This window comes from Manacus vitellinus, unplaced genomic scaffold (assembly GCF_001715985.3).
Source record: "Manacus vitellinus isolate BGI_N305 unplaced genomic scaffold, ASM171598v3 scaffold_14_pilon, whole genome shotgun sequence".
Classification (NCBI taxonomy): Eukaryota; Metazoa; Chordata; class Aves; order Passeriformes; family Pipridae; genus Manacus; species Manacus vitellinus.
The window spans coordinates 3729410-3745795 of record NW_021939063.1 but is presented as its reverse complement, the minus strand read 5'-3'; the positions used below and the strand labels follow the sequence as shown (position 1 = coordinate 3745795).

The 16386-nt window shown below is 41.9% G+C and overlaps 1 protein-coding gene across 1 annotated transcript in view; it reads right to left on the bottom strand.

Moving 5' to 3' along the window:
• Nucleotides 1-3371: 3371 nt before the first annotated feature.
• Nucleotides 3372-16386, bottom strand: part of SHQ1 (SHQ1, H/ACA ribonucleoprotein assembly factor) — a 43728-nt gene continuing 30713 nt past the window's right edge. Inside the window, exon 12 of the mRNA XM_029958377.1 lies at nt 3372-4269. Within this exon, the coding sequence (XP_029814237.1) occupies nt 3621-4269 (649 nt within the window). The 3' untranslated portion in view covers nt 3372-3620. The remainder of the gene's footprint in view (nt 4270-16386) is intronic.

The window sequence follows — 16386 nt, the reverse complement described above, 5'->3', positions numbered from 1 at the left end:
TGTTTGTCTGCTATAGAGGTATAAATACCATCCACTCCTGAAATATTTAAGAAAAGTCTGCAAGTTCACACTGGACATTTCCCTGGGTGCTCACCCTGCTCCCTGCAGACGTGGGGGGACATCATTCTCTCCCTGTGCCAACACCCAAGTGCCACCACAGCAACTCCACATTCATTTTCTTCTCCCTCCTTATCTTCTCCCGGCTTTGGAGTGCATTCTTCCTTATCTTGGAGACAAATGGCCTCTACGGAGAGCTCTAAACAGCAGAGCAATTTATCTGTTTGACATGTGTTTCCCTGTTTGTTTTCTCCAGCCTTGAGCCATGGGCTCGGGCTGTGACAACACTCAGCTGTGGCAGTGGCAGAGGGTTGCCCAGCCCCTTCACTCAGTGCTGTGAATCAATTCCTTTGCCATATTTATCATTTATTGCAGTAAATCAAGTCTAATCGATGCTTTCTTCTTTAGACGTAGAGCAAAGCCTTTACAGGCTTTTCAGAAAACTGTTTGGAATTAAGGAAAGCTGGGGGGGGGGGGGGGGAATAATTTAATCACAGAGTAGTTAGGGTTGTTAGTCAATTCAGCACTGATTTTTAATTTGGGGAAAGAAGGTGGCAATGTCCTGTGAGTCACACTGTCGCCATCAAGAAAAAGGAGAAAAGAGCAAAACCCGCTTCTGTTTATCTCCTTCTGATTGTTTCCAGTATTTCACTTGTTGCTTTGAACACCTTATTCTTAAAGCTCCGTGTGAACAAGCACCTCCCTCACATGATGCATCTCCATCCTTTTCCAGCCAATTCCTGGATGCAAGAGCCTCCCTCCCCACACACTTCATGTTGCCCCCTCAGTGCAGTCAAAGCCTGAGAACATCGGATTTGTCTCCGTTTCCATTTACCAGGGCTCAGGGCAGCCCAGGGCAGCAGGATTGGCACTTGTGCCACCAAGAGCACACACAGTTCCCTCTCCTGCTCTCCTTGGCAGGAGCAGCGCTCCAGGATGGCGAACAGACCCCTGCCAGGGCCTCAGGCAGGAATTCAGGCTGCTGCCAATCATTTCCCAGCTTTCCCTAAGGACAGCTCAGCTCTGTGAGGACGTGGGGTTGGGACCTTGCCTTTGCTTGGCTCTGGATAAGAAGGGAGGTCGGTGTTGTCCCAGAGAGGTCCATGGACAAGTGTCAGGATGGTACCTGGAGCCATCTCCCCACAGACACCTTCACTGGCCCCAGGGGAGCTCTGCCACACACAGAACAGTCTAGCTGCCCTAATCACTGATATAAGCTTCACTGATTAACAACAATAAACAAATTATATTGCCAACCCAACTCTGATTAATCTCTCCCCCAGAGCACTCCAGACACCTCAGACAAGCTGCTTTCCCCTCCTCCAGCAAAATGCCCCAGCATTTCTCCCTCAGGCTTAGCTCATATTCAAACATATTTCCAGGACAGACACTGCAGTTCCGTTCCTTTTGGGAAGATTATGATGATGAGCAACAAATGCCTTAAAATCAAGTACTGGCTGTGCTACCAATCAGCCTGGGTGCACAGGGTGGGGAAGGGCACTAGAGACAGGGAGAATTTTAAAGCCAACCAAACAGACTATACATGTATTGGGTTCCTCAGACAGCAGCTGATTTTCAGCCTGGAAGATTTGCAAAACAATTCCTATGGATTCATCCAAATAGCTCCTCTCCAGAAATCTGACTCCTTACCAGAATTCCCTGGCTTCTTTCAGAACCCACAGGAGCTTATGGGATTGAGGGGTCAGGGGTAGTGGTGGGATTTGGTTTTTTTTTTTGTTTTCCCAAGTGTTGGTGGTTCACAGATTCAGTAAGCCTTAATTCTGGCTAAACAACATTAGAGCTCCACTTCTCTTTCAAAAGTGCATTCTTTTTGGAGAAGCAGGGCTTCTTTTTCATACAGGTGCTGCTCATCCAAAGCACTCCAGTGGTGGTGGATAATGCAGCCACATGTGAAAAAACTCAATACGGAAAAATTTCCCACCTCATCACTACAGAGGTCACATAAAATTGCCATCAATCAACATACAACAATCAAATTCCATTCTCATGACCAGAAAAGAGTTTTGCAAAAAAGGCACAGAGTTTCTCCAGCCCCTGTTCAGCTGCAGGAAGTTCCAGAATTCACACCTGTAATTTGGGGAAAGCAGGAGGACCTTTGCTTTTTTTTTTTTTCCTGAAGTGCATTTTTCCCCTCTCAGACAGCAGCAGCTCCAGCACAGATTTTATTGCTGGCATTTAGAAGAGTAAATGCTCCCTGACACACAGGATGGGAAAGGTTTCTCCCCCAGGGAACAGAACACAGAGACTGATTAAGCGACCAGCAGGTATTTAAGAACATAAAAAATAGTGGCAGATCAGGGCTGCAGCTCTCACTGAACAGGAGCCAGCACAGGAACAGAGCTCACCTGCTGATTTCCAGCAGGGAATAGCACTGGTGAAGAGCAAATCCTTAAGCTTGGGATTTTTACACACTTTTTAAGAGCAAGAAGGTTGAATAGTAATCACAACTTGCTCCTTCAGAGGTGTGAATCCGGGGGCTCCTGGTGGGTTTGTGCTCCTGCTGAAACCAAACCTGGCGGTCCATGTTCCATCCTCCTTCCTTCCCAAATCCTTCTGTAGAGATTAAATAGCAGCTGATAATTTGCAGTAGCCATCTGATTTCAACAACAGAAACTAGTTAACGAATTATATCAAGTGACTGAATTGTTTTAACACTATAAGGACAAAAAGGAGCAGGTAAGTTGGCCAAAGCTACGTGCCAGACCAGCAAAGTCAGGACCAGAGAGCCCAGGTTTGCTCTCAGTCCTGTGCTCATGACCCACGTGCCACATTGTTCCTTCAGTTTGGTTAACATTACTGGAATGGTAGTAGGGCCATATGCAGGAATAAGAAATAACTGGGATTTCTGTTCTTTAAAGAGCAACGGAAATGTCCACAGGAGTGCCCAACATTTCAAAAACAACAAAAAAGAGTAAATACATGACAAAACTGCTAAAATAACTTCTGTAAGAACTGCAGAAATATAAGTTTCTATCCCTTGGACACATAAGATGACCATTTTTTCTTGTACTGACGACAAAGACATAGCCTTTATTTTGTACAGAAATTTAGAAAATATATATTTAAAAATAATTTGTAATCAACTATTTAGACTTTTAAACTTGTAACCACTATTTTTGAAGTGGTTAGCTATAAAGCATTTTAAAATTAAGAAATAGTAGTTCAATGTCAAAAAAGTTTATAGAAACATGATATTTTTTCAAGTAAATCCCAACAACTAAAGATAACTAAAATCATGCAACAACTGATTTCAGTTGTATTTCACTAGGACATCACTGAATAAGCTTTATGACGACTGCTTCTAGAAGTTTATTGAAATTATACATTCCCACATCAAAACTCAGACTGTTGAATCAGAGGAGAAAAATAAAAATTAACTGTGAAGGTGTCTAACACACAGTCATACAAATTCTTTTCAAAGCAGTCTTTGTCCTCCAACAAAAACCAAAAACATGTTTCTGCAGCTCAGGACAGCCTTGGGACATCTCATCACAGTGATGAGCTGTGTGCCCGTGGGTCACACTGTGTTCCTACATGGTCCTTTAGTCTTCATCTTCATTTGGGCTGCAGAGAAAAAGCAACGGGTTTGGCTTTGAAGACACCTCCAAGAAACTTCCCTTCCCAGCAGCATCTTCTGAAAATCTGTCAGGTTTGGGTACAGGGTTTTCTGCTTGTTCCTGTGAAACGCAGCTCACAGTAGCCAATCCTTCAGGCTGCTCTGAGAGCCTCATTGCAGAGTGCATTTGCATTTCCAATTCCTCTATCAATTTCCCGGGAAGAGCCACAGATTGCAAAGAAGCCTCTGCTGTTCCATCACCAACCCCCAGCGCCGAGGTGTTTGTGCCCTGCCTCAGTCCATTACAGTCAATAAGTGGAGCTGTCCTCTCCTCCTCAAGTGTGCCTTGGAAGGAATTTATTTCCCCATCTTCACTGGTCGAGGACTCTTGCTCATCTGAATCAGAGCCTTCTGTCTCAGATGATGAAGTGCTGCTTGATTCTTCAGAGTCACTCGTCTCCGACTCCGAGGAAAGCAGCTGTTGCTTGGAAACTGTGCCAGCAGCTTTTAACGCGTTCTCTTCCTCCTGTACCAGCACTGCTGCTGCTTCCAGCTCCTCCAGTTCCAACCCCATGTGGGACTTGGTGAGCGTGGTTTTCTGCAAGGACTCAGAGAGTGCAGCCAACTTTTTTGACCTTTAACAAAAGAACAAGATGTATTACTGAACTTTACAAACAGAACTTTCCCGTTCGGTAACGAGAACACAAACCTTAAAACATTTCTACTATTTGCTTGCTGTGCAGAACAGCTTCTTCAGTCCTGATTGTAAAAGCAGATGCTACAGGAGGGGAAAAAAAAATAAAAAGTACTCATAATTACGATTATTTGGGGTAACTTTGCCCACCACAAGGTTAGACAATATCCCACAGAAAGTCTTCGTGATACTTTCAGAAAAGATATGGCTGCTTTGGTGCTGCAGCAGTGCACAGTGAGGGAGAAGGCAGTTCAGAACAAACCTTTCCAGGACTGCTGTCTTTGGCAGCACATGTGGCTGGTTGCATTAAGTTTATATGCAGCAAAATCATTTTGGTTTACTACCCTTGTAGATGTGTCTGTTAAATGTGTATGAACCAGCAGGACTTGCTGATCGGGGCCATCTCAGTGATCCATTCTCCCCTCCCAGCCAGCCTGGTGCACCCATTATCACAGGAAATGCTCAGTACTCTGTAGATGTGCTTTACCTTTCACTTGGAATTCAGCTGAAATATAATTCAACGGGAATAACAGGAGCATTTAGATCGACGCCTCTAATAAAGCAGACACATCACATGGGCTTCCAACCCTTGGTGCAGCCCATCCATTCCCTCGAGTGTTTGGAAGTCAGCACGTGCTTTCCCAGAAAAGGGCATCGTGGATTTATAAACAGAGGCCAAAAAAGCAAGAGAGTGCCTTGAAATGGAGGGTGGTGAGGGCAGAGGGGAAAATGGGTATAAAATAACAAACATACATCCTGTTTCTTGTTGTAGAGTTTTGCCTCAGACCATCAATCAGCTTTTCACCACTTCCTGCAGCAGCAGGTCTGCAATAAATCCTGCAGTAACTGACTGGGTTTCATTTCCTCTGCCAAAGCTGCAAACCTGCAAGGCACGACACACTGACACTGGAGCAAGGAGCTGGGGATGTAATACATGACTCCTGCGAGGCAAAAGTTAAAGTGCTTGTTCTCTCAGTTGAATGATTTTAAAGATCTTTATATTCTATTTCCCAGGGGGCATAATTACTCAGTAGAAGCTTCCATATTTTTTTTTCTCCTAAAGGAATTGTATTTATAAGGGGGGGAAGGGAAATTTGGTGCAGCTTCTTACACACTTTACAGACAGTGCAACATTTAAAAGCTGATCTTGGAACAGAACATAATAAACTTCCTTAGTTCAACCCACAGACTAAAAAAACTAAGTTTCTCAGAAGTGAAGCAACAGAAAACAATTTATATTTCTATGATTTTTAAATGTAAAGCTAAGAATTAAATATAACATCATCCTAGCAGTCTCTACTATAAAGTCAGGTACCAAATTTTAAAAATCTGCATACTTAACATTATTCTGATGTTTTCTTTTTGGCAATTTACATCCATTTTATTTTTGTCAAGATCTTGATTTTTTTTCTTAAAAAGTTATGGAGGATTTGAGAAATTGCCAACCTAATTGGGAACAAAGAAAGCATTCTCCCTGCTCCATCATTAAAAAAAAAAAGGAAAAGAAGCCAAGTGATACACTGAGAGGTTCATGGAGCCTTGCAGGTAGGTGGGAGCACAACAACTGGCTCGCAGGGAAATCTGCTTCCTGAGCACATTGGTGAGAAGCTGATTTATACCCCGAGTCACCAGAGTTTATATCCCTTTCAGAAAGCATTTGGCTTTGCTTTTGAAACAGTCTCCTTCCTCCCCTCCAGCTCTATGTTGGTGTCCCCTTCCCCTGTGAGAGCTGTCAGTAACATGAAGGTACAGCCCCTCTTCCTGTGCTATTCCCTGACTGTCCACAGCAATAGGAGCTCCCAAAGCTGGATGTGCCCTGGGACAGAGAACACTGTTTTGTCCCAGTTTGAAATGTGGCTCCCTTTAATTTCATTGACAGCCACGAACAACTAACTCACAACACACCCTCTGGCACAATTTGCTCTGGTGACACACCTACAGCTCCCACTGCCTCAGTCTCACCCACCTGTTGCACTGCTGCCATTACAGGGTGAAAATCAAATTTCAAAGTCCTGTTTCTCCTCAGATTTCTATCGTGTCTGTCAATTTGTTTTCCAATTCTGTATGTATTATTTGGCTTTTTCCTATTTCTGCTGTTCTGATTTTCCATGCATGTTTTTTTCCCTGCTTGATATTCTCAGTCCTTAAAATCCTCTCCTCCTCTTTCACTATTCTCTTATAACATAGTTTATAGATATAGAAACATATCCCATAACTGCATCAAGTATTAAGGAGGTGTATGACATGTGCTTTTTTGGCCTTAATAAATACTTTACTGGGCTCCAGATTACTTAATGCCAAATGTCAGGGAAAAAACCCCACAGTGATATATTCATTTGGCTCAACACACATGATGTTACTAAATTCAATGTGGTCCTACTGACAGATAAAAGAATGGTCTCTCTTAAGCAATAAGCTGCTTTTTTTAGCTCTTAGACACATCAGGTATCTGTCCCTGCTCATTGCAGGGGGGTCAGACTGGATGGCCTTTATAGGTCCCTTCCAACCCAAAATATTCTATGATTCTATGAAAAAGTCTCTTTTCAGTTCCTCAGATTTCTTAGTAGGCCAAATGTTTCTTCCCAACTTTCACTCTGGTCCTTGAGGTCTCTATCAGAAAAAAAATGGACAATCTGCAGAGCTCGACTTTTCAATATGAGAGACAAAGTCAAACTGTCACCTATTGACAAATTTATACATAAAAGCAGAAAATTCCACTCTCCAACTTCCCAATCTTCTATTAAATGGAAAAAAAAAAAGAGCACTTAAAGAACAGGTTGAGGGGTTTTTTCCTCCCCCTGTGCAAGGGACTAAGAGAATTACAATTAGCTATCAGTTCATCTACTTTAAGGCAATTATCTGATTTGAAGGAGAACTGAGTTTCAGGAGTGCATTTCACATCAGCCTTAAGAAAAGGTGGGGGGCATTCCCTGGACAAAAAACAAGGCAAACAGCCTAAAAAGTCAGAGCATGGAAATGCTTTCAATGGGAGACTGAAGTCCCTGAGCTAATGATTTCCCAAGCTGAAAGATAAGCAAAAATGAGATCTCATGTATTAGAGACTTGCAGTAAACAGGTCCTGCTGTTTCCAAAATCTTTCGAGTAGTGTTTGAGAGATTAGACAGCAAATACTTTAATTTTTCAAGTATGATTAATGGAATCCATGATTACTTTAAGACATGCTCATTCAGTATGCACATTTGTGGTAATGATATCTTATTATTATGGTAATAGTGTTCTTACATAAACATGCATAATAGGTTTTAAAGGTGCTACACATGATAATTATTAGTTATCACGATGTCAGTTGCTTAAGGAAAATGTTTAATTACAGGTTAAACTGATCAGATGCATGTTTTGTTTAATGTATAGCTTTGAGGAACAGATAACAGAGGCATCTCGGGGCTTGTCCATGTAGTCTGGAATTAAAATTCCAAGACAGAACTACAGTAATCCTTGCCTAAGCACAAGAGAGTTTCTTCAGGTGCTAGAAGAAGAAAAAAAATCTTGTTCTACAGATCTTAGATTATAAAAGAGTGAAACTGGGCTGAAAAGAACAAAGAATGAAAGGAGATTTAGCAAATAAAGGGAGATGGAGAAAACAAGGAGGGGAAAAAAAGAGGATTATGGCAACAGGAAAGGGAAATCATTACAGGTTTCCAGCAAAGGCCTCCTGTGGCAGCATGAGGAGAGGTGATGGTGATGGGACTGACTACAGGGCTGAGGGGTGGGAGGAGAGCAGGACACGTCTCCAGGTGAAGATGAACACTCCTGTGAGCTCCAGGTCTGCCTTCTGTTCTAAGGAGTACAGAAGGCAGTGGGATTTGAAGAATCAAGACAGCTGTTATCTCCAGAACATAGAGTTATGAGAAACAGGTCTCACAGAAGACATACATTAGGGATTTGATTGTTTCCAAGGAAGATTTAACATAAGCTGGAAGGAAAAACAAAAGTCAGCCTAGGTACTCAGAGTAAAAATAAATGCAGGACTTGGGTGGGGGGATACATCTAGCCACGAAATCCTCTAATTTTTCCCAAATGCTAAAATTAATAAGTAATTATGCTTCTGTATCTTATGTCCATCAGTCAGAAATCACAGTATGAAAGGAGAAGTTTTAAAGAAAGTGTTAATGGGCCAGACCTTTCCATCTGCCTGGTACTTGCCTTACATCCAATTCTCTTGCTTTAGCAGTTAAAAAAACCCCAAACAACTCAAAGAGAACTTGAATAAATGAAAACCAGCATTCTGTTCCTGATTCTGTATGATGATGGTAGAGCACACCATCATGGCAAGGGAATTACACATCTAAAAATCTGTACTGCGTGTTTGCAAACATGAGAGCAAATGTTGTTGCCCAGAGAGGTTGTGGACTCCTCATCCCTGCAAGTGTTCAGGTCCAGGCTGGATGGGGCTCTGAGCAACCTGGTCAGGTGGAGGTGTCCCTGTCCATGGCAGGAGGGTGGAACAAGATATCTTTAAGGTCCTTTCTAATCCAAACCATTCTGTGAGTTTATGAAATAGTCACACTGGCAGCACAGCCTCCCAAAGCCGGAATCAGTCACATTTTGCTGTGGAATGAGAAGTGACTTTCCTCGCACAGGCACAAGCTGCAGCTTGCTTTTGTTTTTGTAAACAATAGAGGGATTATTTCTACTGCCTCATCAATTTGGCTTTGCATCTCACAGATGTATACAAACAACCACTGTGCCGAGTACACAGTGTAAACAAGGTGTAAGACACAGCAAAATGCAACAGAATTTCTTTGTTATCTGCCCTGGCTCAGTCACAGCCAAGTGACAGCACACGGAGCTGCCACAGCAGATGAAGCTGTTCCTGCCCAAGCAGAGCAGGAGCAGAACAAAGCATGGGAATCTGAGTACCACAAGCACTGACAGCAGCTTTGCTTACCAGCCTGGTGTCTGAATGTGACCTAACTGGTCTTGGAACCAAGCTGGAACTTCACTAATCTCAGAACTAACCAAAGTCTTGATGCATTCTGTTGTTCCCATACGGTCGGGGCCTGCTCGCTGTGCTACACAGGGAATCAGTCCTCCACGCTAGCAGGGCTCTGACTTGGCTCCATGGGGCTGACAAGACGTTTTAAGTGTAAAACACTTTACATTAATTATCTTTAAGCCTCGCGGGCAAGATAAACAGGTCTCAAAGAACCAGCAGATACTTCAAGCGCAGACGTGCCTTTGGAGCAATGGAGGTTCCACCAAATATGAAAATGGGCCTGTCTCCCTGCCAAGCTCTGGTCCCCTGGTAACCCTGCAGTTCCTTGGGATGCATTCAAATACAAACTAGCAGCGTGCTGTGCCAGTCAGCAGGGCTGACAGATACAGAAAGGGCACTTATTTAACTTATCTCCACTCAGCAGGAGCTCTGGACACACAGGATCCATATAATAGTAAAGCTGTTGCATTAGGCAAAAGGTTTTCTGCCTGCTGGATCACAAGATATTCCCAGAGCCTTAATTGTGTATGTTTAACATATGAGAAGTTACCAAGTTTAAGGAGAAAGCATCAGGCTCTATTCACACTACCCTTGTCCACAAGGCCTGGCAAAACTGACTCATGAAAAAGTTTCAGAGATAAAACAGATAAGATACCAAGCAATGCAACCAGCCAAGAGTATCCCCACGTTAAATGTGCTCCAAATTACATACCTGGCAGCACTGCTTACAATTTCCCACAATTATTCATTTAGCCAGAGGCACTGTAAATATGAAGACAATCCCAGAGTTAAAATTATCTCAGACATCACCAGATATTATCCCAAAGTAGACCCTCAGCAGTTCAGATACAGAGGATGCGCAGATTTACTATCTGGAAGATATTGAAATGTCAGTTAAACTGTTAAGGAATAGTGGAATTTCCTGCCTTGCCACCAGACTGGTTGAGGACAGGCTGCAATAGGACATAACTGATGTTTCTGCACAGTCTGTCACTGCTGAACAAAAGGGCACCTGCAAAGGGCCAGACCCTCCACACCCTTCAGATCATCTTATTTTCCTCCTGCCCCGAGTGGCTCTTGCTGGATTCCATCCATCACTGTCTTCCAGCCCAAGCCTTATCTGCCCAGACAAAAGGGGTATGAAGAGACATTGTTCAACATTCAGTCTCCTGATAATGCCAAATGAACTTCCCGCAGGAACCCTGTCATGATCTTGATGGAAATTAATCTCCCTATGGCAGTAAGTCTACAGCTTAAGGTCTCCTGAAGCAGAAGGCTCAACAAGGTACAGCCAAAGGTGATAGCAGAAGACAACAAAGTAAGCTCATACAAGAATGATCCAACTAGTCTGACATATAATCAAGAAGGAAATAAATTGCTCTAAAATTCAGATGCAGTTTGTGTCTAGTCCTGCACAGCTACTTGAGCAACCAAACTGGTGATCTCTGGGGAAAATGTGTCTCTTGAAACTGGTAACTGAGCTCATCTGTGAAGCAACACCTTAAGTCACTAGATCAGCATATTCGGAGAGCCAGGGGTGGGGGATAAATGGGGGAGACACACATACTCTTGAGTGGCTGTAACAGAACTTAAATTTCAGGGTTCTAGCCCAACAGTAGACTGATTCCTTCAGAAGGGCAACTAATAATGACAAACATCCCTCCACATCTGACATACAATTTCCAGCAGCTTGAAGGAAAAAAATAATATAATGATTGAATTCTTATGATACAGAATTGACAAGCAATTTGATTTTAATAAAATATTCAAGACATGAAACAGTCTAGGTTTGATCAACCCTGACTGCTAAGACACAGAAGTGATAACGATGATGGTGTTGAATGCAAAAGCAGAATTCATTAATGCAGAAACAGCTCAAGTCAACAGGCACAAAAAAAGGCACAAATGGTCGAACAATGAGATTCGATCACAAAATATCCCCCAGTACAGGAAAAGAATCCTTGCAAATTTACCTGCAATAATGAGAAACTCATCACACTAAACACATCATCCATTTGCCCAAACTAAGCTTTAGAAGTCATGGGTTACAAAAGAACATGAGCCTCAGAGTCTGCCTGGAGACAAGAGATTAAGGCTCAATTACACCTTTTAGCATGTGTTTTATGTGAGATGCCATATTTCACCCTTTTTTTATTTCACTTCCAAGGTTATTTGTAATGAGTGCTTCAATTATACACTAGTCAATGACCTCCAACAATAGTGAAATAGCTGTGAAAAAGCAAGCTCAAGCAGTGACCAAAAATACTCCAATTTAAGTTCTGAAAGAAATTCTGAGTAGAAAGTAGTCCTGGTAAATGTAAACAGATAGTGCCAACCACTTTGCCTATCCATGCACACTGTTGTAGTGCAGACTATGACAACTCTAACTTCACACAGTTTTCATTGCTCAGTATTTTGTACACACCTTTGCCCCAGCTCCCCCACAAGCTCAGGGAATCTATGCAAACATTTTATTTCACCCAGTTCTGGGAACATAACTGTTCCCTGCAGTGAAACATGGCTAGAACAAAGCATAACAATAATACTATGAAGTTTAAGGCATGAACTGGAAAACACACACCTCGTTCAGAAGAACACAGATAATATTATTTCATAATCATCAGAAAGATGAACATGCAACATCTACTAAATCCCTTCCCAGCCTTTATTAGCTGGTTAGCTCATCATGACCCTACCTGGCTTATGAGATTTGAAAGGATCACAGAAGGGGTTGTACAATTAACAGCCAGAGAGATAAACACAAACACTACCATTCAACAGTTTCATGTGCTTAGTTTATTATACATTTTTATAGTAAGAGGCAGAAGCAATAAATAACGCCATTAAAATCTCATTAGCTCTGATCAATGAGTACAGAAGATAACAGAAGAACAAAGCTGAATTTAATGTGTTGGTAAAGGAGAAACAGAAAATTTTCTTCAAGACTCAGGTAAAAATTGACCTAAACTTTAACTAATCTTCTGCCTTACCAGCAGGAAAAGAAAGACAGATGAGTGTAAACACACCAACAATAACACATTTGCTCACATGAATTAGTCCTGGAGTAACCACTGTTTTCTTAGGAAAAGAAAGAAACCATCTCCCCTAAAGACTGTTCAAATTCTGCACTTCTTATGAAAAGCAGCTGCTGAAATAAAAGCTACTCAGTCTGTGCAAGATATTTTATGCAATTACAGGTAAGAATTCATGCTTTCTATTTTTCAAGATGATGGATTCTGATTTTTAGCCTAAATAACTTAGGTTTAAACAATTACACTCTCCATGTCCATACTAACTGTTAATTATTTCCTTTCTGAGTACTCCTGGAAACATTAGGCAACTTCATCAAATTTAAGAGCAACTAGAATTTAAAGGAGACCTTTAAATTCCTATATATTTCATGAAAATAAGCAGAGATATAAATAATGAGCCTCATGAGAAAAGGCTGGCAGGACACAGCTCTCATGTCCTGACTTGGTAGGAGGCCACGGCACGCACACACCAGCCAGCTGATCCATGCTAATTCCAGCTGTGGAAATGCCTGGTGGAAGTATCAAGGGATGGGAGGAAGAGACAACAGCACAAGGCTTGGGTTGGGAAGTCCACAGAATCTTTTTTTATCTCCTTGTCTTGTAGACACCACATAAAGCAGAGACTGAAGAGCGTTCCCCGCACACCAAACCTTCGTTGTAAACACGGGAAAACCCCACTGTAAAAAAGGGAGCACTGGTTTCAAAGAGAAGTCTGGAAAATACATCTCTTTGTAAGCAAGATGCCACCACTTCAAATGGATGGGATGGGAAGAGCAGAGAGGCAGCACAAACAGACAACTTTGGACAAGAGAAACCCCCCTTCTCTTCAGGTGACAGAAAACAGCCCTGCACCGTAAACAACGGCTGATGGGGAGAATCCAGCGGGTTTAAGGGGAACACAAAGTGCTTTCATCTTGAAATTCTGGCTTTCAAAGGGCATTACGTGGATCCTGAAACTAAGAGAGTGATGTACTTACAGTGCAATCCAACTGGCAGTCTTGTAAACATGAACTGCTATCTACATAGCTTAAAGTATTACAGTTTGTTAACCATAAATCAAATATAAAACATAGCACCATCGTTTCAATTTAAGTGACTTCTTTTATGTTAATAAGACTGAATGTTTCAAGTGACTTTCCTCCATGTTTATTCTGAAATTCCACGGTGCTTCTTTCATAATGAATCTAAATACTGCATGAGCTGAACTTCACATTTATAAATATTTAAAAAAAAGATGAAGCTTTCCAATATAACATCTTATTTTCATTACTTGGTGTTTTTGATAAGTTGAAACCAAACAGATCATGGATTATAAAAGAAATCAAGTACAGCTTACTTATGTAGATGATATTATGAAAATATTCATAAGAGAAAACAGACTTGGAATTAATATTGGACTATAAAAAGAAACTGAACAGTATTTATAAGTTTTAAAAACAGTTTAATGGATCTTTGTTGCCAAAATATCTCCAGTAAGTTGCAGCCAGTCCAAACATCTAACAATGGCACAGCTTCCAAAGTTATATATGATAAACACAAATAATGAAAGATGAATAGATAACTCACCACAAAACAGATGCAGAGAAAGAAAGATTTTATGATGTGATAGTAATATTGGCTGCATACAGAAATGGAACACACAGTTGTTCTACATTAGCTCCATCTCCCTCACATTCTGAACTGCCATTACCTAGAACTGTGTCTTCACCATCACTGCTGGTGATCCAGGAGAAAGCTCTCCCAGCACTGCAAATTATACAATTTGTGTTACAATATGTGAATAAAAGCTACTCACAGACAGTAGGGCAGAAAATGTGAATTTTAGTGTCAGGATAATGCCAGTAAAGTCCTGCATTACAAAAATAACAACAATGGCAGGGAACAGCCTTAAAGGCACAATTACAAACACACTACTCCAACATGATCCTACCCCTTTGCAGTGGAATTTATCCACCAAAACCACAGTGAGGTCAATCAGTTTTAACTCTTATGCTGCTCCATCTCTCATCTCTTCTGACTGACACCCTTAACACTTGAAGGGGAAACACCACCTGTAGCCTTCCCACTCACAGTCCATTCTCATCTCACACAATCTGAACAGGAAAAGACACCAAACCCAAGCATCTTGCAAATTCCTGGCAGATTTTCACAAGGGTCTCAACTGAACAGCTGCTCCCAGCTTCTCCCACACCCCCCCCGTGTGTTGGGGCACCTGGTACCAGCTGCTCCAGGGCAGGACAGGACAGGGGTTGATGGGGGTTTAAACTGCAGGAGGGTCCATTTATATTACATACAGGAAAGAAGTTTTTTACAAGGAGGGTGGTATAACACTGGCACAGGCTGCCCAGAGAAGCTGTGGGTGCCCCATCCCTGGAAACATCCAAGGTCAGGTTGGATGGGGCTCAGAGCAACCTGGTCTAGTTGAAGATGTCCCTGCCCATGGCAGGGGGTTGGAACTAGATGGTCCTTAAGGTCCCAACCCAAACTACTCTATGATTCCATGATCATGCCTTTTAGGAACAATAATTATTATTAAGCTAGCTACTGACCACATTGGAAGCAAACCAGGAAGGCATTTTCAGCCTGGAGATCAGCTTCCCACTTGGACCAGAGCTGCAGATTCCACCTGTTTGGAAAGGGAACAATCACATGAGCTCAGCCTTCCCCTCCCCAAACCAGAGAACGAGTCAGCTGAGATGTGCTGACTGAAGAGACACGACACAGCTCACTGACCCTTCTGTAGGCAGGTAGGAAATGCCTCCCCACAACTTTGGAAAATCAAAGCTGTAGCCTGAGGGGGGGAAAAAAAAATGGCTTTCTTCTTCTGCCTTCTCTGCCCACAGCAAGGTGCATTCAGACACAGCCTGAAGGAACAGGAGCTGCAGAAAAATGATGGAATAAATAGGAAAAAACAACAGAGGGCAGGAGAGGAAAAACATCAAAGGAAATTGCAGCTAGCAGCTGGGAGGAGAGATTAAATCCCTTGTTAAAAATCCATGTTTTACAGGGCTTGCTAAAACATACATGAAGGGAAACATCTGGTATTATACCCACCTGTCTATCACCTTTTTGGGCCCTCAGGGCAAACAGTGTTTTGCCTTAAGGCTCTTAAATCAGTATATTATATTACTTGGGTATTGTTATTTACAAAGTGCTCTGTGTGCACCTCCTGCTACACAGACAATTGAAGTGACAGCTCAGGCCTTAAAAAAGATGCAACACTTAAGGAGAGGCACTGGCAGCTCGTGATGGCAGCAAACAAACAAACTGTATTAAAAACATGCATCAAAACAGTGAAAGAGGAGACACATCATGTGCTTGCAAATTATTAGTTACTATTTTTAAATCAAAGAACCGTGATCTAAGGTTTAAGAGCAGAGGACTTGGGATGAAAATAAATAAATCTGGGTTTTCTTCCAACAGTCAATGTACTCTTTGATAAATTGGTTTACTCTTTATCTAAGTTTTAAGGAAAATGATAGCATTTCCTCTTGTGAGGCTGTTTTAGTAGCATAACAAATTGCACAGAATCTCCAATACATTCTGCACCAGACCCAGAGCTCCAGTTTGAGCCACAAGGTGTTTTTTTGAGCTATGCTATCATGATGGAAACAAATAAGACTATAGAATTACCAAGCAACTCAGGGAGAATGAGCCAACTCCTAATTCCTCTTCACTAGGAAAATGTAAAAACTTCTGTCTGAATTTTTCCTGCTTTCTGTTCAACTAGATGCATATGTAATTTTTTGTTATATTACCCAGTGGCTAAACCCCAAAATCTCTGTCCCATCATACTTGAAGACAAATCAAGACCAACCTTTAGCTTTCTTACCAATGAACTGCTGAGTTTACCTGGTGTCTTTGCCTTGACATAGATCAGTCAGAGAACATTTTTTCCCCCTAATTCTCTCCATTTTTCAGCATCTTTTTGAACAGACACGAGAATCAGTCTGTGTTTTAACACAGTCTTACAAATGATGCATTCTAAGGTCATACCACTTCCTTCTTCTAAATGATACCACTCTATCTCTGAGCAGGTGAGAGGGTGAACACACTTCAGCTGAAGAAA